The 25524-nt window shown below is 41.3% G+C and overlaps 2 protein-coding genes across 6 annotated transcripts; one reads left to right on the forward strand and one right to left on the reverse strand.

Moving 5' to 3' along the window:
• Positions 1-304: 304 nt before the first annotated feature.
• tcf21 (transcription factor 21) lies at positions 305-2044 on the reverse strand. Its single transcript, XM_058056761.2, has 2 exons — positions 1470-2044; positions 305-726 (listed from the first exon to the last, which is right to left on the reverse strand). Exons 1-2 carry the CDS (start codon positions 1893-1895, stop codon positions 637-639), a joined length of 516 nt encoding a protein of 171 aa, XP_057912744.2. The 5' UTR covers positions 1896-2044; the 3' UTR covers positions 305-636.
• On the forward strand, positions 1542-23567 carry tbpl1 (TBP-like 1). Of its 5 annotated transcripts, XM_058056757.2 has the most exons (8): positions 1542-1980; positions 2051-2125; positions 20536-20758; positions 20835-20917; positions 21644-21707; positions 21908-22011; positions 22427-22521; positions 22694-23567. In XM_058056757.2, the coding sequence occupies exons 3-8, from the start codon at positions 20624-20626 to the stop codon at positions 22774-22776; spliced, it is 564 nt and encodes a 187-aa protein (XP_057912740.1). In that variant the 5' UTR covers positions 1542-1980; positions 2051-2125; positions 20536-20623; the 3' UTR covers positions 22777-23567. The 5 variants fall into 5 exon arrangements, with proteins under 5 accessions (XP_057912740.1, XP_057912743.1, XP_057912739.1 ...); XM_058056760.2 differs by lacking the exons at positions 1542-1980; positions 2051-2125 and adding an exon at positions 19545-19874 and having other exon boundaries at positions 20536-20752; XM_058056756.2 differs by lacking the exons at positions 1542-1980; positions 2051-2125 and adding an exon at positions 19548-19874.
• Positions 23568-25524: the final 1957 nt, after the last annotated feature.

Below are 25524 nucleotides of genomic sequence, written 5' to 3' on the forward strand. Positions count from 1 at the left end.
ACATTTTCCTGTTTTTCCCGCTATTTCTTCTTCATACGTCTTAATTTCCAACATTTTAATAGTATCTTGATTAAAAGTAAATGAAAATAGCCTTTTTTTAATGTGTCCAAGTAATCTTTTGAAGGCAAACGTTTGTTTATGTAAAGGCGTTATCTTTTAGGAACAACACCGTCACTTATCTTCCTCAGGTTGTGCCATTATTCTGAAAGGCTCCAGCGATAAGAGAGGTTAGGTCAGAGCACACACACACACAAAGACAAACACACATCTAGTTAAGAAAAAGAAGAATACAAAGCGTCAAAGTGATACAAATATATATATATTTATGACATGTTCATCTGTACACACACTGAGGCCTGCATGAGTAGAAATATAAATGCTTCTGCTGAGTACATATTACAAAAGCACACAGTTTATCTTTGGACCAGCAAAGACAAATGAGTGATTAAAAAGGCATTTAAATAGAATTTGGTCTTTACAGGAACGCTACGAGGAGGAGGACAGGCGCCATCCACCCGTTATTCCCACTCAAACGTCTGCGGAGAGATGAGTTCAGTCAGGTTTTCTTTTTTTGCTTTAAGAGTAAAATCGCTCCATGAAAATAAAAATAAAAAAGAGGTATCCAACGAGTTTTAGTCAAGATGCTGTAGTGCCACATAACCTTGTTGAGTTCAGCATTTCCTTCAACTCGTTGTCGGGTTTGCCTGCAACCATGAAGGGCCACGTCTGTGGAGGGAAATGCAAGTGTCGGTTAGGACATTTTAAACAAAATGCCTTAAGCTACAACGGAAGTACCTTTATATTTATACTGTGAGTTAAAATTCCATTTTGTTGGGGGGGAAATTTGATTTAATACACTACATACTATTGAATATTAATAAATATACATAATTAATGAAGTAAAGGGTTATTTTTGTTTATTTTGTAAACTGAACACATTACTGAAAGGGTTCAGCACCTGTTAATTTGAATATCAATAATGAAAATGTCACAGATAGTTTACATATATGTAAAAAACTATGAAGATATTGTGTAATGAATGCCTCTTTGACAGTGTTAACCCAAACTAAGCATTAGTTTGAGGTTGTGCAGTGTACCTTATATTTGGCATTTTAGTTAAAAATGTGTCAAAGTTCATTATCACCAACTTTATATGTGATTGCTTGTCCTTGAGGAAACACATTGTAAGCATCACTCAGTATGTAACATTGACGCATTTCTACGTGTTTTTAATGTGTATTACTCATTTAAAATTGCAGTCATTTATTTTATATATTAGTATATAAACCAAAACTCCAGTTATGTTATTGATGACGTAAGCAACTGAAACAAAAATTCAAAAGGAATACACGAGTAAAAAATAAACCTTCACTTATTGTTAGTAAAGCAACCACAGTAGGTGGAAAGAAAACCGTTAAACGTGACTAATTGGTCATCATTACGCTCTCATTGCTGTCTGCCAGGCTCACCAGGTTGACCGGGTGGATGTAGCCGCTCTCATACTTGTCATTAGCCAGGATCTCACGCAGGTGCGCGATGTAGCTGGACGCCAGACGCAGGGTGTCCAACTTGGACAGCTTCGTGTCTGCGGGCACCCAGGGCAAGGAAGTCTTCAACCGGGAAAAAGCCTTGGAGAGGACCCGCATCCGGGCTCTCTCTCGGGCGTTCGCAGCGTTCCTCTGCACCTGCTTGCCGCCCCGAGGCGCACCTTCCTCGGAGGCGTTCTTGCGTGACGTGCTCTTCCGTGACGCAGTCTTGCGCCTCTTCGGCGGCGTGCGGCTACCGTGACCCTCGCCGTTGGAGCTCTCCTCCGTGCTCTCGGCGGAGTCCTTGGCGAACTTGAGGATGCCGTCCAGCAGCTCGTCGTCCACGTCGCTGAGGGAGCCGGTGGACATGGTGGTCTTCAGAACATGGGCTCCCAAGAGCTGAGGCTGGGTCTGGCGTGGACTGCGTGGGCGGACACATGCACGCGCTGACACGGTGTGTTCCTGAGCTACGAGCAAAGTAAGGAGATGATTGCAAAAAAACTTTGTTTTATCTCCATGAGCAGAGAGGGCGTCTACCTCTAATGATGGGAGGAGACAGCAGCAACTAACTCCAGGATTGATCTGCCCAAACGAAACACGTACGTCTTACAAAAAATAGCATTTATTTTTAGATGGTTTTTTTTAACACTTAATATTTTTATTTTCCTCACTGAATTTACATCTCCTAGATTATCTTGTAAACTGTTACCATCCGCTTGCATTGGGGCTAAATCTTGACAATATTACCGATAAGCCATTATTTTGATAAGGTGACAATATTGACATGTGCTTCCGTTTTCCTCATCTCAAAACTTACATAAGTTAGCATCATACTTTATTTGATGCGCCGCAGAGGCTATCCACGTTCTGCTGTGACTTTTTAACAGGAAGTTAGATAGCATACTTAGCATCCATCCGCTTCCACTCACAGGTCCGATGTAACTGTCAACACATCATGCCAGTTAGGAGGGTAAAGTGCAAGGACAAGGAGGAGGGGGATGCGGGTCACGTCTCAAATGGCAAACTGGCGCCTCGGTCCCCTCTGATGTAATGGATATCAGGCACCCACAATCCCTATGTTTGGCCTCCCACATCATTCCACACCGATGCCACTGGGGGGGGGGGTGCAGATGGTGGACCATCTTTGGACAGGATGAGCACCCTGCCACTGGTGTATTTGTGCATTTTGTTTCGACTTGGGGGCATGCCACGTCTCCTTGGCCTGTGTATATCTAAGAGGTGTGTCCCCCGAGGGCTGACCTCTCACAACATTTAAAATGGAGCAAATCTGTGAGTGAGCGCTATTTTTTTTTTTAGCAAACTGTGATGCGGGCAGCATAGGAGAAAGAGGTGAAGTGATAGAGTCAGAAGAGGAAGTGAGGAGGGGGGTTCAGTCTCCTGGGTGGGCCGGGAATCAAAGCGGAAAAGTAATAATCGAGTCAACGAGATTGATGATCACCTCTGAGCTGCGTGCATCCACAAGAGAGACGCAGGCCGAAGGAGACGGACTGAAATAGCTCATGAAAAAGATGTTGCACGTCCCTTTTTTGCCTTGGCCTGTTTGCTTTAAAAACACGGAACATGCGGCCATAACTTTTCAACCATTACTTATCTCTCATAGGCTCCACACAGAAAAAGCTAAAAGATGCTACCATTTATTGTCATAGTGATGTTGGTGTGGGGTTTAAAACATTTCCTCTCTCTTTCCACATGCGGAGTGACAGCAGGCAACAGGTGGAAAAGGGGGTCGGAAGGGGACGAAGAAAGACACAAAGTCAGGACCCGGCCGCTTAGGGAAGGACAGACTGCTAATTAGCCGCAAGAGTGTCAAAGGTCACTATGGTCGTCTGATGCCACCATTAAGGGACAGCATCCAGATGTTGTGTGTTAGCAGTGGGAATGGCGGAATGGGCGACTGGTGAGGGTTTGAGGACCGACCATCAATTGCTTTTAATTTTACTATGCACACATTTTTATATGATTTGATGGCAAATTTCCCTCCAAATCGACCATTCCAAGACACCCTATTTGTCTGTACCATTAAAGTTAGGGGTGATCCACACGGAAACATTTTCAGGTTAAAACAGCAAAATATTCGGAGCATATTCGGAATATATCGTCCACACAGAAAGGGCCTTCTGGGTTCCCTGAAACAATTTTTTTTCTGAGAATGACTTCCAGAGAGAGGCTCGCATTTAAAAACACTAGTTAATTGGTACAACCATATGCCGAGGTACCACTGTATACGTAAATGACAATAAAAAATAGCTGCAGTTAAAAGTTGGAATTTGTACTATTCCAAAATTTTGTTGATTATTTTCACTTTTAATGCAAATGAATATCAGTTATCGGCCTCCTTGACTGCAAAAAATCGGTATCATCCCTGAAAAAAAAATCAGTCGAGTATTTGGAAACAATTTGAAGAAATTTTTTTTAAATAAGGGAATTTTTCTCTTCTTTTTCTTGTTAGCCTCTAAAGGAGCACCCTGTATTAATATCATAAAAACCTCCAAAGAATCAGTGCCTCACCAGCCGTGAACCTCATCGCACTTCACTGATTAGCTGTCATGGCTGAGCAGGAAGAGGGCGGGATGTAGTTACTTTGAACGCTAGCGCCACACTACAGGATCTAACCATGACTGACAGCACCTTTTTGTTTTATAACCAACCAAAGTTGTGCTGTTAAAAACAAAAGTGACAAAAATACCAAATATTTCTGTTTTTTTTTTGTGGGGGGGTTGTGTCTTCGGTAAATAAGAAAAGTGAAAACCCAAATATTGCTTTATTTATTACTGAAAAAACATCCCACAAGTTGTCCGCGTCACTGGGAATTAAACTGTGAACAAACAAAAAAAAATGAAAAATGGAAATAAAACAGTTGCTTGGGAGTCTGTAAAAGAAATAACAACTGTAATCTCTGAGTGAAGCTGGGGGCGAGAAAACATCATCCATCTATGTCCGAACACTCCAGCTCTCTGTCCATTATCACTGCCGCACAGCCCACACCCCCCCCTCCCCCTTGCTCCCCCAACACACACAAGGCTTCTTCTCAGTTCAAGTCCATCTAAAGAGAGGCAGAAAATCAAAGTAAAACAACAAAAAGCGAGGTTGCAGAGAGTGCAAAGACCCAATGGGGAGTGCAGGGGAACAGGATGTCGTGGACAATTAGAGAGAATTATGCATATGTTTATTGCCATGGAAATATTATTATAAAATTTTTGGAAAAAGACAAGTCCCTTTTTGATATTTGGTGACAAGAACATCCGGCGGGAGGCTACTGTGATTCCTGCAGAATAAGACTGATATTCACTTCACATGTGGCCTGGAAGTCTTGGAAGGCCCGTAAAGTGTATTGTATGGAATGCGTATACACAAACACATTTATCTACATAATCATGTGATGGATGGATGTAAATGTTGAGGGACAAGTGTGAAGAAGTTGGAGTGTCCACGTTTGGACGGTCTCAGGAAAGCGCACAATTGAAATTGAACAACATTTCGAGGGACTGTTTTGCATCAGATTGTGCAGGTATACCTATATTAGATTATTATATTACTAATATTAGAAACAGATGTACATAAGATGTGATGGAGCTATGGTAGTTTACCAAATGTAAATAATGTGTTCTGAGGTGCTGCTTAACGGCACAGGTAATGTTTTGGGTAACAGTTTAACATTCAAGTGAATAAATGGGCGAGAGACTATCAAAAATAGCACATTAATGGCAGTAATTATTTTTTTCATTCATCAATGCATGCAAGTCACTTCTCTCTATTATTACAGCAGATAGAGCCACAAAAGCCTCTCCGTAGTCACACAGTCTGCCGCTCATAATAACTTTATTCTGACCTGAACACGTCAACAGCATTGAAATTCCAACGCTCGATCAGCCAACAGGGCCTTAAACATGAACAACTATGGCATGCCCCCCTAACCCTACTGAGAGCTTGTGGCCCCTTATTAAACAAATTTAATGGGAAAATATTTGTTTTCAAGCCAAAACATCACTTTAACTTTTAACATTTGAAATACACAGTGTATACGTGTGCATTACTGGATGGTAGTTTTCCAGAGCCCTGCTTTCTGTCACCATGAACGAGTCTTCAGTTTATAAACAAAAGAAAGGGACGCTGTTCAGTTTCTATCTCCCATTGAAGCGTTTGTGTGTGTGTGTGTGTGTGTGTGTGTGTGTGTGAGCCTCCTGCACTCTGCTAAATCCTTCACTGCAAAGCCACCCCCCCCCCCATCTTCTCCTCCTCTTACCGTCTTCATCCCAGTTTGCCTACTTGAGCCTCTGCTGTGTCTGCTTGGCCAAAGCTGTAAAGTCTATAGCCACAACACAGAGAGTCAAAACAATCATGCATAAACAAACATTTACACCTAAGATGCACACACAAACAGTTTATATGTTGCAAGTGTGTTTGCAGTACATAAAAACAAAGATAAAAAGTTGTGTTTTAGTCATCTTGGATGCTCAAAATGACCAAAACAGTTGACTTGACCTCGACAGGAAATGTTAGTTGGTAATATCACACTGAAAGCAAAATGGCATGAGAGGATTATTATTTATTACCATGTTTATTATCAGCATAATTAACAGTTATTTGGTATATTTTTAAATGTAACCAGTACAGTCGTCCCTCGCTATATCGCTGTTCGCCAAATATCACTGTGGCACTGTGGCAAAAAAATCATAATAATAATGAATGGTCACTGTTTTGTCTTGGACTGTGGTCTATTATTAGTAAAAAATAGTAAAAAAAATATATAGAAATACAAGTTCTATGTAGTACTGTGGTCACTAGGCATTAGGCACCTTTCACACATTTCACACATGGAGACTCGCTACTGAGCCAGCAGAGCCCAGCCAACATGGCTGAGATCGAGTGGGGGAAAAAAAAAACCACTCTCCTCATTCCGTGTGGAAGTGGTACGGTTTTGGCTTCTTTGTTCTTCCGCACTTCCTTAAGTACAAAATAAGTAAATTGAAGAGGTTAACTAGTTTGCTTGGTAGCTTGCTATGCTAGCGGCGGCCGTCTCTTATGTCTTGCAGTGATACTGTAGCCTGTGCAATGTGATGTAAACAAAGAATGATAGGAGTGGGAAAGTGACTATTGTGGTGTTAGTTCATGTCTAAAGGGCTCTAATAATGTTAAAACCATATTCAGAAGGTCAGAAAAGGGTTTTCTACATTAAAAATAAGGAATTCTTCTTTGAGTCTCAAACCAGTCAGCAGCAATAAATGAGGGATGCCTGTATTTACTAAATGTTTTTAACTGTTCTTAATGTTTTTACAAATTTCCCCACTGAGGGACGAATAAAGGCATATCTTAACTAAAACTATAATTGCACGGACCTAGAAACGATTAACTATAGTCAATGATAAATTTCAATCAACACTATCATTCAAATGATTGAAATCAGTAATATATTTATGATTGTTGTTGTGGTGGTTTGCAGTCTTGTACCAGCAGAATTTTGAATGCATTTTTTTTCCATGTGCAAATGTAATGATCTCACTACATCCTATCTTCTGAGTTAACTCTCCCAACAACAGAGCACTGATACAGACATGCACTCTTTATCTATTGGTTGCATTATCAGAGCCCCGGGAAGGCAGATACAACTAGGAGTAGTCCCTAAACGTACTACGTTACGCCTTCCTGCGTGCGTCCCAGCAGAGGAGCTGTGATACACCCCAACATAACCTGCCAATATCACCGGATAAAGCCAACGTCCACTGCTGATATCTGGGACGTGTTGACTGCTCCGACTTAAAGGCCAGTGCCCGGGCGGAGACATTACACACATGCCCCATCTCCCTCCTACTCCTTCCATAACTCCCACCCAGGCCCATGATGGAGAATCCTCGTGGGCTACTTATTCCCCCCCTCCCTCTCCGTCTCCCGGAGCCTGATGCACAGGGAGGAAACTTGTACAAACATTTGACTTGAGTGCACACACATACTGTACACCCACGTAACTGTAAGGCTGTTACAAATGCCTTAGCTTATATATAAACATGACACTAATGAGAGCTGAATATAGTCATCCCTTGCTACATTGCAGTTTGAACATCGCTCCTTCACTCTATCATGGGTTTTCGAAAATTAATTCATTAATCACTGCTTAATAAATAACATGTCATTAGATTACTTTGACACCGTATGTATTCAGCCACTGCATGTCTGATGCGATATAGTTCTCCTCCCATTCCGTGTGGAAGTGGTAGGGTTCCCACTCCCTTTGAAACACTTTTTCAAATAAGTGAATTGGAGAGGCTGACTAGTTAACTCGGTAGCTCGCTATGCTATGCTATGCTTGCGCATACTGGTGTACGTTTGTTGGCACATTTTAGGAGCCACGTTTCCATCAGCTACAGATGTAGCTACAGACGTAGATTACCAATGGGTTCATCGAGACGCTCCTGAAAAGCTCAATATAAATGTACTCCATTGTTGTTATTATTATTGGGGGTCAGACGAGCCACCAAAGCTAAAAGCAAAGCAAATCCGAATGAGACAACAACCTTGTGTATCAAGACTCAAATGTCTAATCCGGATATTTTACTTCATATATTATTTGTTACGTGTGGAAAAATTAAGGAAGACTAATCGGGAAAAGGGCAATCCAGTGGTTAGCGCGCAGACCTCACAGCTAGGAGACCAGGGTTCAATTCCACCCTCGGCCATCTCTGTGTGGAGTTTGCATGTTCTCCCCGTGCATGCGTGGGTTTTCTCCGGGTACTCCAGTTTCCTCCCACATTCCAAAAACATGCTAGGTTAATTAGCGACTCCAAATTGTCCATAGGTATGAATGTGAGTGTGAATGGTTGTTTGTCTATATGTGCCCTGTGATTGGCTGGCCACCAGTCCAGGGTGTACCCCGCCTCTCGCTCAAAGACAGCTGGGATAGGCTCCAGCACCCCCGCCACCCTCGTGAGGGTGAATGAATGAATGAATGAATAATCGGGAAAGCTGATCTGTGTTTTTGATGTGTTATTAATTCTTCTTGTTTCATCACGTGATGGAAGTGGATTGTGTAATTCCAAAATTTGTGATTCAAAAGTATTTTGCAAAAAGGGACACTAGGGACACTCTATTATATTTAGTTGTAATTTTTTCAGTATTATGACAACGACCAATGTCTTATGTGTCTATTTTGACTAGCCAAATATACTTGATGGAACTATAATAGCCAAAAACAATGCAAAATAAATCAGTCAGTGAATAATTGCACGAGACGACCTTAGCGGCACCCTCTCACATGACATTTCCACCTAATCTGTGTTTTCACGAGGGTGTGTATCAGTCGTCCCATGAGACGCACACATAATGCTACCGGAGGCCAACAGGAGATGACTAAGGGGTGAGATGTGACTTGTGATAAAAAGCGGCTCTGACACACACACACACACACACACACACAACACACAACCCTCCTGGGACCCAGACTGTTCTCTGAACCCCAAGTCTTAAGGTCGGAAGCAGACAAGTGCCTTTGTATGTGAGCGTCTTAGCTTCATTAGTGTGTGCACGTGTTTGTTTGTACGTGCGACTGTGGGCCAAGCTCCGGTCCACTTAGTAGCAGAGGATAGGCGCTGAAGCATCTTGCCTTTGTGGCCTAATTGCAAACAGATGTCAACCCGGCCTCTTTGCTGTGTGCTAACTGTAGCATTGCATGCTGAAATTGCAGTACAGCAATTCCTTGTTAATCACACTTAATTGGTTTCAGACCCCAAAGTGCATTTCCGTGAGGTTGTATTCCTTTTTCATAAATTAAATATACAGAAAACCTGTGTCCGACCTTCTAAATGCATTTTTAAAATATTATTATAGATAGTAGAGACCCCTCTACACGAGATAACACCCCTATAGTCACCTTTACACTCATATTACTCGATAGAGTTGAATCATGCCTGTGTGAGTTGCTATAAATATGTTTATGTATTTATTTGCATAACATAAACAGTGGGGGGGGGGGCAACACAATTAATAAGCAGCTGTCATTGAGCAGGAGAGGATGGAAGCCAAAAGAAGCTTATTTTCTCCGATGGACAGGAGTTGAGTTTCAGCAACAGTAGCCCGTGTTTTTATTATGAATTTTTATAAGCAATTACTGAGAGAATTCAAACTTTCCGGTACGTTACCATGTGGCCGCATAGACTCTATAGCGCCACCCACTGTTGGAAATGTATATCTGCCACAAGTACCTACCGCACGGTCTGATCGTTGCAAATTTTTTTATGGCGGTTTGGTCCGTCAGACGGCAACTGTATGCATACCCGCCTTGCCACCGGTGTCGCCCCCCTCCTGGCAGAAAATTGTAAGTGCCAAAATTGTAAGTGCCAAAGACTTATCCGATCACCCTGTTTTTTTGTACGGCGTGTGCGCACGCCCGTCTGCTCGTGCGCGTACCCCCGAGCGCGTCGGGGTGCTCGAGCCCGCTCATCACTACTCGCAGTTTTCATTTTGTTTTGTTTCCTGTGGTAGATGTGTGCTCAAATGTTACTGTGCCCTGCGATTGGCTGGAGACCAGTCCAGGGTATACCATTCTTGCCCAAAGTCAGTTGGGATAGGCTCCATCAGGACAAAAAAGACAAAAAACTGAACGGAAGACTGCACTTTGGGGGAATTTTGCCCATCATCCACATTCCTTATGTAAGACAGGAATATAGATGTACGTTCTAAAGATATAAAAATAGCTAAAAAGCGAAAGAGGCACAATACTTCATGTTGTTACACTGAAGAATTACATTACTGGTGTAGTGACACCTTGCCGATGCGGAAGACTGCACTTTGGGGGAATTTTGCCCATCATCCACATTCCTTATGTAAGACAGGAACATACATGTACGTTCTAAAGATATATAAAAATAGCTAAAAAGCGAAAGAGGCACAATACTTCATGTTGTTACACTGAAAAATTACATTACTGGTGTAGTGACACCTTGCCACACCACATTGGCTAACTACTAGCTGGCTAGCAACTAGCTTCACCACACACTCACTACCAACTCCTCAGACCGCTACCGAACGGTAACGCTACATATTGGAGCTGGGATAGGCTCCATCATACCTCCGTGACCCTGGTAAGGACAAGCAGCATAGAAATGAATACATGTAGAGCATTGGTGGAGGTAATGAAAACCAAACTGTGTCTCTCTTCTTGCTGTAGGGCAGAGGTAGGGAACCTATGGCTCGGGAGCCAGGTAGGGCTCTTTTGATGACTGTATCTGGCTCTCAAGCATTTCTTACTACAATAAAAATGTATTTTTGCTAACATTTTAAAGTAAACCATCACAGAAATGACTGTTAAAAATAATATTCAAAATCAACAACTTTCTTATGCATTTTAATTCGTCCATCTATATTCTGCTGCAATACGGCCAACCATATCTATCTTTCCTGATGATATTTTCCAGGTCAAACACCAAAACTTTATTATTATTATTATTACTGAGTAATGCTGTAGTCTACCTCGGTCATTGAGATGTAAAAAAAACATGTAAATGTAAACTTTCCTCCTTTAGTCAAATAGCTAAAGCTGCAGAACCAAGCCTTCTGACGAAGATGGCCAAAAGAATGAAATACGTCTACGGAGTACGGTGCAAAACTATGCAGCAGCAGAAGTTGTATTAATGGCAACAAGTATTTGATTTATTATTAGACACTGCGCTGCTCACGAAAGTGTGCTGGCCACACCCCATTGGCGTGGGGTAGTGTGTCTGGTCTACGTAATTAGAGCCCATTATCTAAAACTGTTGGTCTTACATAAAAATGCACACATTTTATTGCATTCAATGTTTAAAAAAATGTATATGGCTCTCACAGATACACATTTTAAAATATCTGGCCTTCATGGCTCTCTTAGCCAAAAAGGTTCCCGACCCCTGCTGTAGGGGAAGAAAAAAAGCACAGATCACATCCATCAGCTAAATGGAGCTCCTTATCTATCTTTTTCACCTAGGATGCTAATTAAAGATAATAAACCCTGCGGATCATTTCTCTGCTGCTCCAAACGGGCCGTCAGGTCTGCTCCCCTCGCACTCGTGCACATGTGGCCGCTCCGACGGAGAGAGCACGTCCACACATGGCTCTTGGCTGTGCCTACAGTGCAGGTGCTCGCCGCACATTGAAAGTTCACGCCGCGATGCGTGTTTACACAAGCAATGAATGATAACGCATGAAAGCAGACACACAAACAGGGAGATTCATTTGTCTAACTTAGCTTCGCTTTTTTTTCGGTGACTTGTAGGCCATATGTTTTTATGTTTACGTATGACACGACAATGAGGGTAGTGTCAGGGCGGATGGGTGCCTGGGCGACCTGTTCTCTGGTGGCCAGATTTGGTTCTTGGGACATGGAATATACTATATGGGAGACAACGAGACATAGTCGGACTCACCTCGACCCACAGCTTGGGTTCCTCAAGAGGGGTCGGACCTTGGACCTTGAGTAGAACACCACCACCTATTGCTTTAACATGACAACCTTCCAGTGTGTTTTCACGTGGAGTGACGCTGGTGGAGTTTTTCAGAAACACCCCCCCCCCTTACGTTTTTTGGTCAAAAATCACAAAATTCAAACTCTGGCATTTTATGCCATTTTTGGGTGCTTCTGGGGCCCCTGTTGAGTGTGTGTGAGGTTTCAACTGTGTTTTTGACTAGAAAAGTGCATTAGAAGCAAGTTGAAAAAAACTTAAAAAACTGCAAAAAACGATACACGTTTTTTGTCAAAAATCACAAAATTCAAACTCTGGCATTTTATGCCATTTTGGGTGCTTCTGGGGCCCCTGTTGAGTCTGTGCGAGGTTTCCACTGTGTTTTTGACCAGAAAAGTGCATTAGAAGCAAGTTGAAAAAAACGGAAAAAACAACATATTTTGTCAAAAATCACCGCCCTCAAACACTGGCATTTTCTGCCGTTTTGGGTGCTTCTGGGGTCCCCTTTGAGCGTGTGTGAGGTTTCCCCTGTTTTTTGATCAGAAAGGTGCATTAGAAACAAGTTGAAAAAACTGAAAAAACCATACACCACCCCCCTTACGTTTTTTGACAAAAATCACAAAATTCAAACTCTGTCATTTTATGCCATTTTTGGGTGCTTCTGGGGCCCCTGTTGAGTGTGTGTGAGGTTTCCACTGTGTTTTTGACCAGAAAAGTGCATTAGAAGCAAGTTGAAAAAAACTGAAAAATACTGCAAAAAACGATACACCACCCCCCTTACGTTTTTTGTCAAAAATCACAAAATTCAAACTCTGGCATTTTATGCCATTTTTGGGTGCTTCTGGGGCCCCTGTTGAGTGTGTGAGGTTTCCACTGTGTTTTTGACCAGAAAAGTGCATTAGAACTAAGTTGAAAAAAACTGAAAAAAATGATACACCCCCCCTTAAGTTTTTTGTCAAAAATCACAAAATTCAAACTCTGGCATTATATGCCATTTTTGTGTGCTTCTGGGGCCCCTGTTGAGTGTGTGTGAGGTTTCCACTGTGTTTTTGACCAGAAAAGTGCATTAGAAGCAAGTTGAAAAAAACTGAAAAAAATGATACACCCCCCCGACCCCCCTTACGTTTTTTGTCAAAAATCACAAAATTCAAACTCTGTCATTTTATGCCATTTTTGGGTGCTTCTGGGGCCCCTGTTGAGTGTGTGTGAGGTTTCCACTGTGTTTTTGACCAGAAAAGTGCATTAGAAGCAAGTTGAAAAAAAATAAAAAAACAACATACTAACTACGATTTTTGTCAAAAATCACCGCCCTCAAACAATGGCATTTTCTGCCGTTTTGGGTGCTTCTGGGACCCTTGTTGAGTGTGTGTGAGGTTTCCACTGTGTTTTTTTTTTAACAGAAAAGTGCATTAGAAGCAAGTTGAAAAAAACTGAAAAAAACCACACCTTACGTTCTTTGTCAAAAATAAAAAAATTCAGGTTTTCACGTGGACTGATGCTGGTGGAGTTTTTCAGAGATGGCGGGTTTCACAACCCCAACTTTTATTGAGCCCTGACATAAAAGCACCAGCTCTGTTCTTTGTCCATTAGCGCTAAAATGGCAGAAGAGCATCGTCTGAAATGGAATAAACTGTTGTGGTTATCTCTTCTGGCGATTGCGTTGCATTGTGTAGGCTGGCAAAGACATGCGTGACCACACAGACACAAAGTCATCCCTCCGCTTGGTGTGGCCCCGGCCGCGCTCTCTCTGTATTTATACTCAAACATAACTCACTGGCCAGATAATGGCTGATGGGACAGTCGTAAAAATAACCGGCCGCACATTTGTTTGGATTAACTAACCTTGCTCGTCTCCTCACGCCTCCTCCCATTGCTATCCCACCGCTATCTAGTCATCTGTGCATGCTCTCGGGACAAGAAGTGAAAATGGAAGAAAGCTTTTTTTTTTTAGCTATACCACCTTTTTTTTAGTGTATGTACCAAAGCATCTTTGTTTGCATAAGATACAATAAATTAAGTGCATGCATTCTACGATTCTGAGTATTTTGGGGGGAGAACTCAAGTCCCAGCGCAAAGAAAACAGCATACATCATCACAAGTACTTCCTTTTGGAGGGCTGGGGGGGGGTGGTTGAACCCATGACAGATATGCACTGGTACACTAACACTTGAAGATGTAAGCCTTTCCCTGAAACATGGCTGAACATTATTTTGTTGGACTACACTCGCCACCCGTAACCACCTCCATTTGGGCCCAGGATGGTCTCATATCTTGATGGACAGCTGTCAGGGCAGGCGATATTGTTTTACATTTGTCTTACCGCGTCCAACCTCATCAGCTAACAAGGTTCCTTGCCTCAAGTGGCAGGAAATGTCATTACAATACAGGCTTGGCTTCAATTCACTTTTTATTTGAAGAAACCCAACAATGCACATCATTGTGCGTCAAATTGCCCCCATCTTCCCTTTAAAGCTTACAAAGTCGTGCTGACTTTGTGTTACGTTGCATGGCCTTTTTATTTTATTGAGTGCTGCTCAATAAAAGCGGAAACAATTATGTTGAAACCCAACAACGGGGGACGATTTTGGAAAACTCTCTGAAGTCCAAATTGAGAACATTGTGATCCTGTAAATTGTTGTCTGATAACAATGGCAGGCCAATACTTAATATCTACATGGAGGCCTGGGACACAATATATCTGACACACTTTTATAGACTTCCTGTTTAATGACTTCCTGCGCTGAACAGGCTGAGAACTTCTTTTTATCCTTTGTGTTCTTTTATTCCTGATGACCTCACTTCTTATAGAGTTATCTCAGTTTTTAGGCCTGAGTAACAGCCTCTTTTGCAGTTTGAGTTTGACACTGTTCATGTATTTGGTGAGCGTAATCGGGCCCTCACGCCCCCGCCTCGCCCCCGCCTGGCTCGCTCTGGATGGCTAAGATGTGCTTACCAATGAGCAAATGTTTTGATGATGAAGACTTTTTCCAAGAATCTTTTCTCCCAAACGCCCATGGCCTTTGGATGACTCCCCGAGGAGACCATTAATTTAAATATCTGTGTGTGTATGTGTGTACTTTTTGTTTTATCACACACAAGAAAGAGAAACACAGATCAATGCAATGCTTTAGAGTCAAATCTGTGCAAGAAAATCTACTTTTTTTTCAAATCAAACCCCAATGTGAAACCCCCAATAATCAATCTAAACCTTCCAAAAAAATGTTAATTGGATCATTCTATTAACTATAAAAACTCACATGAATCAAACATTTAATAAACACAATAAATGTTATCTTAGACCAGGGGTCTCAAACTCAATTTACCTGGGGGCCACTGGAGCTAGGGTCTGGGCAAGGCTGGGCAAGCCCCCCCCCCCCCTCAAAAAAACGCATTTATTAAAAACAGAAAAATATACAAACTTTTTCAGTGCTTTGGTTCCGATTTTCTACAATAAAAGCTCTGATAAAACATTCCACTGTTCTCAAATATCTTACTTTTTATTTTTCTGCACAAAATAAGATGAAAAATAAATAAACAAATCAAGAATAAAGAAAATCAATCAGTAATAAATAAATATAATAATAATAATAAAACGGCAAATAATAAAAACTTAAGAAACCACATATAGTTGGTGGGTAGACAAATTATTTTTTTTCAGATTAAAATGAACAAAGCATTATTAGAGCCCTGTAGACATGACAAAACACGACTATAGTCACATTTATACTCTTTTTATTTACAACATATTGCGCAACTGCAGGGTCTTGAGACACATGCTAACTCGCAAACTAGAGAGCTAAATGGTAGCCTTCAAATTATATCCTTTAAACTTAAATAGCCAAAAACTTACCACTTCCACACGGATAGGGAGGATAACTATTAACAGTTATTTAACCTTTAACATGAACATTAATCAAACGTAATATTTTTTTCTGGGTACATGATACCATACAGCATCCATATCAAACTTACGCGGGCCGCACTAACGTTGAACTTTCATATCAAGGCGGGGGCCTCAAACTAGTGTCCTGTGGGCCACATTTGGCCCGCGGGCTGCGTGTTTGAGACCCCTGTCTTAGACCATCCTTATATTGAACAGAATTTTCAAAAAATGTTAATGACAGCCGCTAAAACCACAACGTCGTATCACATGACCCCCTCACACACACACACACACCCTTCCTATCATCATTCTACACCTACACCCCAAACACACACATACCCCAAAACATCCTTCTATGTCAGCACCTACCACCCCCATTCCACCCCTCCTACTTTATAGTACACGTTGCAGTACATACACTTTAACCCCTCATAATCAAGGCATATAATTTACTATGGTACCCACTTCCCATGGGTGTAATGGCTGCTTATCCTGATCATTATTTCAGCGACAGTGATGCCTTTCCTGTGCAGTCTTGAACGTGTACAAAAGACGCCCTCCCCTCCCTCCACGCTCTTATAGCAGTTTGTTTTCACACAGCCGGCCAGAGGAAGAAGCCACTCAGCGTGGCTCGTCTTCCTCAACAACCCACTCTCTCAGGGCCTCATTACATCTTGGCAAGCAAAAAAAACGAAAACCTCTTGGTTCAGGAAAATATAAAGTACAATACATGTCATAGAATTTTGTAATACATGACAGAAAATATGCCAAAGCTGCAAAAAATACATGTATTCATCATACAAAAATACATACTGCATGATCAACTTAAGGTTCATTCTACAAAGACAAAAAACTGAATGGAAGACTGCACTTTGGGGGAATTTTGCCCATCATCCACATTCCTTATGTAAGACAGGAACATACATGTGCGTTCTAAAGATATAAAAATAGCTAAAAAGAGAAGATGCACAATACTCCGTGTTCTTACACTGAAGAATTACGTTACTGGTGACACCTCGCCACACCACATCGGCTAACTACTAGCCAGCTAGCAACTAGCTTCACCACAAACTCGCTCCCAACTCCTCAGACCACTACCGAATGGTAACGCTACATATTGGAGCTGCCGCCAATGCTACTGTGTTGTTTTGGTTTTTGAGTTTGCTGAGTTTAATTACCTGCTGCTTTTTAGCTGTTTTTATATCTTTAGAAAAAGAGAAAGACATGTAAGGACTGTAAATGATGAGCAAAATTCCAAAAAAGTGCACTTTTCCTTTTAAGTTTAAAGTACATGTTGGATTATTTCCATAATCAACCTTAATTACTGACTCTGGCTTCCTTCCACTAGGTTAATTGGTGACTCCAAATTGTCCATAGGTATGAATGTGAGTGTGAATGGTTGTTTGTCTATATGTGCCCTGTGATTGGCTGGCGACCAGTCCAGGGTGTACCCCGCCTCTCGCCCCGAAGACAGCTGGGATAGGCTCCAGCACCCCCCATGACACTTGTGAGGATAAGCGGTAGAAAATGAATGAATGAACCTTAAGTACTGTTTTAATTTAAAAGAAATTGTATTGAAAATCTCACTTGTAATCCACCTAATAATACTATTGTATCATCCTTATGGTCAGCCTAAATATAATTTTAAAATGTACCAAAAATGTATGAAAAATTTTAATACCAACCTGATTTTAAAAAAGAAAAAAAAAACTAATAATATAAAAAACTGAAATAAATTGTAAATGTTGGCTAAACCTAATAATAATTAAAAAAAAAACTATAAACGACAAAAACAAATAAACACACAAAAAATATATCTGATAATGAACATAATTTCCAAAATTGTCCTTTTATTTGACCTTTTAATAAACACACAAAAATATATGAATGTAAGAACAACCTCCAAACAAACAAAAAAAGCCCTCTTGTTATTCTTTTTCTTATGTGGGTCACTTGCTATCTTATTTGTCATTGATACAAATCAAAAGTAGGTCCAAATAAAACTGGGTGAGGCTCCTGACTCCTGACTCAACTGTGAAATAAATCCTGGTGCAGATATTGTAAAAATAAACACAATTCATATGACAGCCTTAAGGTTAAATGTTGAGCAGGTCATGTAGTCATAAACTCCAATCATGCTCAGAATTCAGAAGTCGGTGCACCACCGGCCGCAAACGCAACCCACGTGGCTTCTTGCTCATGTGTACATGTGTGATGGATGACATCCTCAGCCATTATTTCATCATTACTTTTTTATTAATCATTAGATTCCGTGGATTGGAGTCACGCCAAAGATTGCTCATGTCAGTTGTTATCGTTTTGCAAAGCTAGTCTAAACACGACCACGTACTCCTCTACATTTGTGCAGGTGTGTTAATGTTAGTGCAGTAAATCTGACGCGATGAGGTTTGGACCCATTTGTCTCGCTGCCTGCTTGACTTTTATTGTTGTTTTTGTACCGTCTAATTGGATTCCCTAAGCAAATTAGCCTCAACATATGAATAATTTCAGATAAGTGTGCACATGTTGTGTGTTTGTATTTTATTTTTTTTTGGCGTGCCCCTCCCCATGCCTGGCCTCGTGGTCCCCTCTAAGAAGGCAGATGATGTAAACAGGCTTGGTCGTTCCCACGTCTCTGTTTAGAGTGGAAGATCCCAGAGCAGCACCGGCAGAGTGCTGGACTGCCTCTGCGTAGTGAACTCACACACAGTCCATCTTTGTCTCACACACACACACACACACCTCAACGTCATGACAACCATGCACACTTTATGGGACACTTCATTAGGTACACCTGCCCCTGATTATGAGCTGTAATATAACTTCGTACTGCCTCGTACTAAAGTTTCCATTAGTATTTATTTACACAGAGTAGTTGTACTGATAGATTGTCTGTTTATTCTCAGATATATCTGCACGTATTGGACAGTAAGCGCTCACTTCAGCATGTTTACTCTCAGCAGGGTATGACCTAATGAGAAAAGGAGCATTTCTTCCCCGGGCTGTGTGTTTTGTGCGGTTTATGCAGTGTTTATATCCGACCTGCTTTGTGACGATGCCCCAGTCTGTTTGTGTGAAAGTTATTTGACTTAAGGAGGCAATGTTCCACTTGCATGATAGTCAAGCCGCTTCGCTAAACTCATTCATGACATAACACTCTCCTTGATAACACTAACATTCCCACTGGCTTGTAAACTGAGTTCCCTCTCCGAGTTGCATAGCTTGTTCGGAAAAATCCCCCGCCGAGCATTTACAGAGCAGATGTGTTCTTCTCCCTCAAGAGACGTCACTATATTGATGCATTTTTGTACAAGTCAATTGTCAACACAGACCTCGGTAAGAGTAGTATTGGTTGTTGATGTCATGTTTGCAATTACATTGGGCAAAACGAGAGAAACTCAATAACTCACTACCATTTGGCTCTCAACAACATACTAATTGTTTCTAAACACTCATATTTTTTAATATGCTACAGCCACACAGCCCAAATTGCTCCTAATTAAAGTGTATACTGTACTGTTTTTAAAAGCAATATTTTTTCAAAATTTATATTAACTACGTGTTGATATTGATGTGGTGACTGTTCTAAATGAAGTTAAAGCTGAAAGTTGTAACCGGAAACTACAATTTGGTGGATTTATTTTGAAAGCAAAAACCGGAAACCTTATTGTCTTCCTGAATGTAACCGGAAACTCATTCTTCGGTTCCGGGTCTTACTTTAAAAACTAACCCCGGAAAGTGATTTTCTGTCGTTGAAGCTGTTCCATTTGTTTTATATTGGAAATTAAAACCAAAAATAGCACTCTGGTGTATACAGCCGCCGTGCATCTTTTATTACTTTTCTTCAACCTGCGTTCGGGTTGACGAGCTTTTAGTTTCATGTCGCGGCTACCGCACGGGCAAAGTGGATGAGGTAGCTAATCAATTAAATGCAACATTTTACATTGTACACCATTTTACCAAAAAGCCACCCGGAAACAATGAGAACATCCTCAGTGCAATATTAAGGCTGCTAGCATGGTAAGCTAGCTACGCTAACAACTTTTCATTCATACTGCCCTTCTTTGTTGTTAGCTAGCGCTCATCGCAACGTTAGCTGGGTACAAGAAACAGTACGTCGTTACTCTGCTCTTTTTATTTGGACATTTTGACGCACAGGGACGAGATAACTCAATATCCGAGTTAGTTTGTTGTGGCTATTTTTACAAGGGGATGCGCAAGCATCACATTTCTAAACAAGTGCTAGCTGGGCGATATAGAAACTTCATTTTTTTACGTAAATCTACGGCGACGCTACGCTCTTGCACGATTTAGTCTGAAATTGACTGTTACGTTTTTAATCAAAGCGCGCGTGTCGTGGTCCGAAGGAGGGAAGAGTCGTGCTGGCACATATGAGAGTCTTTGTGTTGAAGAGTTTTAAACGGGATGCTCTTGAAATGGACCTGTGATTTTTATCATCATAAACAAGTTGATGAGTATGGCAGCCTTTCTTATCACTTTAATTCACTTAACACTGAGGTTTGTAAGAAAGAAATGACTTGCTGCTGTGTTATGACAATGACAGGACATAGCCTGAGATTATTTATATAATATCAGCATACATCACTACATACATGTCTCCTATGTATTGATTGTTTTTATGATATTCACTAATAAAACCTTTGCTTTCCCCTCCAACTAGCCTTGAATCTGCAACCAATGCTTACATCATGGTGATGGCGGACGAGTGAGGTCTTGGTGCATAACACACACACACACACACTTCCTCCATGGATTCCAGCAATGATGACACTCTGGATATCATCATCACCAATGTGGTGGCGACATTCAGGACCAGGTGCCACCTCAACCTCCGCACCATCGCTTTAGAGGGCACCAACGTCATCTATAAGCCGGAGGTGGGGGTAAGGATGTCGCTTGAGAAGAGGGAAACATGCTTAGCGAGATATTTTGTGGACAATCTTGTTTTTTTTTTTCCAGAAAGTTCTCATGAAGCTTCGTAAGCCCAAGATAACTGCCTCTATCTGGTCCTCAGGGAAAATTATTTGCACAGGAGCAACAAGGTACACACACTTATTCACTAGGCAGCCAAAAAACAACCAATAAGGAACTATAGCATGGCTACTATGAATGATAACTATAATATGGAAGTGGCTATATATAAGTCATTATTAGAAGCGCACATTAAGTTTTTTAGGCACACACACTTGTACAAGGTAAGAGATCCATCCATCCATTTTCTGGATCGCTTAACCTGACGTGTTGCGGGCATGCTGGAGCCTATCCCAGCTGTCTTCGGGCGAGAGGCGGTGTACACCCTGGACTGGTCGCTAGCCAATCACAGGGCACATATAGACAAACAACCATTCACACCACACTCACATTCATACCTATGGACAATTTGGAGTCTCCAATTAACCTAGCATGTTTTTGGAATGTGGGAGGAAACCGGAGTACCCAGAGAAAAATCAGTAGAAAACGAGGGGGTATATGTTGTTTTTTTAATCATTGTTTTTATTATAAATAGAGGAAAGCTGTACAGCCCTGATGTAAATAGACAAGTTGTGCTATTGTTATTATTTGGGATGTCACAAAGTCTCCGCTGTAAGATCTCAGGAGATCAAATCATGACAAGATTTCTCGTTCAGAAAAAAAGGGGGGCACTCGAACTCGGCACGAGGACTAATATATGTCTCGTGACGCACCTATTCAGAACGGATGGTTTGTGTTTTTGAAATCCATCCATATCATAACAACCAAACTCAACCATTTCTGCTCTCTTCATTCAGTGAAGAAGAGGCCAAGCTGGGTGCCCGCAGGCTGGCACGTTGCCTGCAGAAAATTGGCTTCAAGGTAGTAACCACCTCATTTCTCTTCCACATATGACGGCTGTGAGTGTACATGCTACATTTCTTCAAATGATGAATAAATAAATGCTTCCCTTCGCCACCCTTGCATCATTAGATGTAATTTTAGAGGCCGCCATTTGGGGCATACTGGTATTTGTTGAGGAACTGCATTTAAGGTGATGGCAGATGTCCTGTCGTGTGCAGGTGAAATTCTCAGCCTTCAAGGTTGTAAACGTGCTGGCCGTGTGCTCCATGCCCTTTGCCGTCCATCTGGTCGACTTCACCAAGAAGAACCGGCCCATCGCCAGGTGTGTGTATTGTCTAGAACTGGAAATACTCTATCATGTTACTTAACTACTGGGATGTTTCTGGAGTTAAATATTTGTATTGGGGGACCTCTGGTGGCAGGAAGGTTGATTTTGCACTGGCAAAGCTGTTGTGGTCATTCCACCGGTACGGCCACGGTCTTGTCGGGCAACATATTACTCACATCAAGGCTAACCAAACTGTTGCTAACAGTCACATGACCCGGAAACAGAAGTGGAAATTTGGTGATGCAAGCAAATGAATAAAAACCCAGCAAATACACAAAACACTAGTGGATAAGTTGTGACTTCCACATTCACAACGCTATGAAATAATGACGTGACATTACGAGTTTGTTTTTTTTAATGCTTTCAACAATCATGCATGTGTTTTCTTTTGTTTTTTTTCTTTGTGAAGCTATGAGCCAGAGCTCCATCCTGCAGCCACCTACAGGATCAAACACATCAAAGCCACCATCCAGGTGTTCTCCACCGGCAGCCTCACAGTGACAGGTACCTCACACACACTAACTAGACCCCAGGGACATAACAAGCTTGAGAAGGATTTGAGATTTCATACGAGTAAAAAAAAAAATCAGGCGATTAAATAAGCCTGATCCCGAGAGGAATTTCAGAGGGAGATTTACTCAGATTCAACCACCCTCGGCCCGTTTTCTTTCTTCAGGACCAAATGTGCAGAACGTGGCCACAGCTGTGGAGCAAGTGTACCCACTCCTCTTTGAGTGCCAGAAGCCGCTCTGCAAATGAGGGAAGGTAGACCACGGAAAAGCTCCCAAAATTCAGTGGCATGGTGGGCTCTATTTTATTTGATTTTTTATACATTTTTTACAACAGACCTGAACTGACAAACACAGGGTGGTTTCTCCAAACGCATTTTTCTGGACTTGCCAATCCAGGATCAATTGGTTTGCTTGGATGTTTTTTCTCCAGCCATTTTGGCTGCACGCTTGCAAACCATACTTTGCTTGGACAAACCTGAGAATGCTGCATCACAAGGGAATAAGCAAGAGTCTGAACATTAATGGCAAATGTGTTGCAAAGCAGCTCTTGTGCTGAAGCTTGTTTTTGCCATCCAATGGCTAGACACACAGTTTTCTTTATTCATCTTATCCCTACAGCTATTTACACAACAGTAATTTCTTCCACAGCCGTAACAGATGAGCGCACTAAAATGTTCCATAAATTTACTTCTTGTACATTTCTATACACTCACTGTAAATTGTAAATATTTACATTGTTTTTTTATTATTCTAGGATAGGGCAGTATGTATTGAAGACCTGTGAGGTGTAGAATGCATTTTAAAGGAATTGTTGCAGAGTGAGAATGTTTTAACTGCTATAAACTGGTCTGTCTTGTTCAAATATGATCTTTTGTTTCAAGTGGTGCTGACTAAAAACCTGAATAACCTTTGCTCATGCAAATATCGGAACTTAACCTACTGTAACATACAAACAATGTTTAATAAGGGTGTCACAAGGCTGCTGGTCACGGGGTCTTGTGTGATTAAAATGACAAGTTTCTTTCCTCCGAAAAAAAACGTCTCGTGGGCACTAGGCCTGGGACGATAATAAAATAATGAATCACAATAAATGAAAATAATTTGCCGGCCTCAGCTTATGGTCATGTGCATGTGCCTGTTTTCCCTCATCTCCTGCATCTCCTCCAAACGGCCAGGACGATGGTTCACTCTGCATTGGTTTTCTGCACTTCCTCGTTTCTTCCGTAGAAAAACAGCATGAATGGAGTGAGCCCTTCTGAAGAAGGATGTGATGTAGTAGAAATAATAGTAGTCTGGTGACACCCCGATTAAGCGTTCAATTTTAAATGGAGTGTGACACTCGTCTGGGATGTTTTTCAACCACTCAACCATTTGACTATTAAATATCTATATATGACTTTTGTAAATAAAATAAAATCAAACCTAAATCATATTTGCAATGAAAAAAATCAATTTGACTTGGATTTTAATAGTCAAGCCTACACAAGTCATTGTTTCAGCAGAAAAACAGCAACAGTTAATCACTAATTTACTAATTTAATACTTTTTTTTATGTGGCTACATTAGGTGCACATGCATGTGTTGTATGAGCTACAAGATAGGGACAACAGAACTGCATATTATCTCGTCAACTATCTTTCGCTTAATTCTGTTTGATCACAGCCAGGTGACAACCGGTCATACGGGCGCCTACGTCCAGTCTAAGTGCATATAAAAAAAAAATGCTGCAGACCGGCTACAGAGGTTTGTTGTCATGACAAACTCGACAGCCGTTTATGCTGTTTTCAGGCTGCAAAACAAACTTACACACTTTGTGCGTCATCCGTACGGCCAACGTGTGTCTTTTGTACATTCTATGCGTGTCATGTGCCACTTGTGAACCCCACATACGTAATCAGTACCGCCAACACATGCACAGATATTTTTAGTTGCTCCATGCATATTGAGTAAGTCAGTTGTGTGTTGCCTGTATGGCGAGAATGCATCAAACACACAAAAACTCGGGTATATAGTTTTATATGGTTTGTTTTTTTTCCCTCTGCTTGCAATGCCAATAGTAATATATATGTATCTTATATTCTCTTATTTATATGTATGACGTGTACGCCTGTGGTGCATGAGGTCACAGTTGGTGAATAAAGATGATCTACATGCTGTCATTAAGGACAAGAACCTCCAATATATTAAACATATTAAGTATGGTTGTTAACCATTTATGTATCACAGCACGTGACGTTGCAGGAGCTCTATTGTAAAAAAAAAAATAATAATTGCAGAACCAATCATATTTTCGGTACGGTTCAAAGGCCACACACAACACAAGGCCAGTAATTGTACTGCAAGTTTGATGGACGTTGGTCTTACAACATACGGGCGTTGGCTGTACGAATGAAACAACAGTGTACGTCCAAGCAGCCTCAGATGTCGATCGTGTTACACACGTTGGACTGTTATACGCTGGGGGCGTTGTGATGCTTCTCTATGGTCACCACAACTACATTCAAGAGCACAAAAAAAACAACCCAGTTAAAAAAAAAAAAAAAATCCGTCTGGTTGTGACCTAGACTTTAGACGAGAAGCGCAGGCTTCTATCAGCGGCGACTCCACCTTCCCCCACGGATCATGAGGTGCGGATCCCCATGCAAATTGAGAGACAATCTCTCCAAGTAGTTCTTATTTGTCTGACATGCCCTGAATACCTCGCCAAGGAGGCGTCCTAACCAGCTGTACGAACCACATCATCTGGAGTCGCGGTCAACTATAATCACCGTAATAAAATTCTCTCCTAATAAAGAATTAATTTAATGGATATTTTAAAACAACACATGAATATGTCTCTCTTTTCTGTGTGTTCAAAAGGTATAAAAACAGCTAAAAAGAGGCAGCTAATTAACGGCTGTAAAGAGACTCACCAACAAGTTTTACGGTTTTCTATACATGCTTTGCCCATGTAGTAACAGTTACATTCATCGTAACATAATTCTCAGTCATTTTA

Source organism: Doryrhamphus excisus, linkage group LG19 (assembly GCF_037039965.1).
Source record: "Doryrhamphus excisus strain RoL-2023G ecotype Guam linkage group LG19, RoL_Dexc_Guam_v1.1, whole genome shotgun sequence".
Lineage (NCBI taxonomy): Eukaryota > Metazoa > Chordata > Actinopteri > Syngnathiformes > Syngnathidae > Doryrhamphus > Doryrhamphus excisus.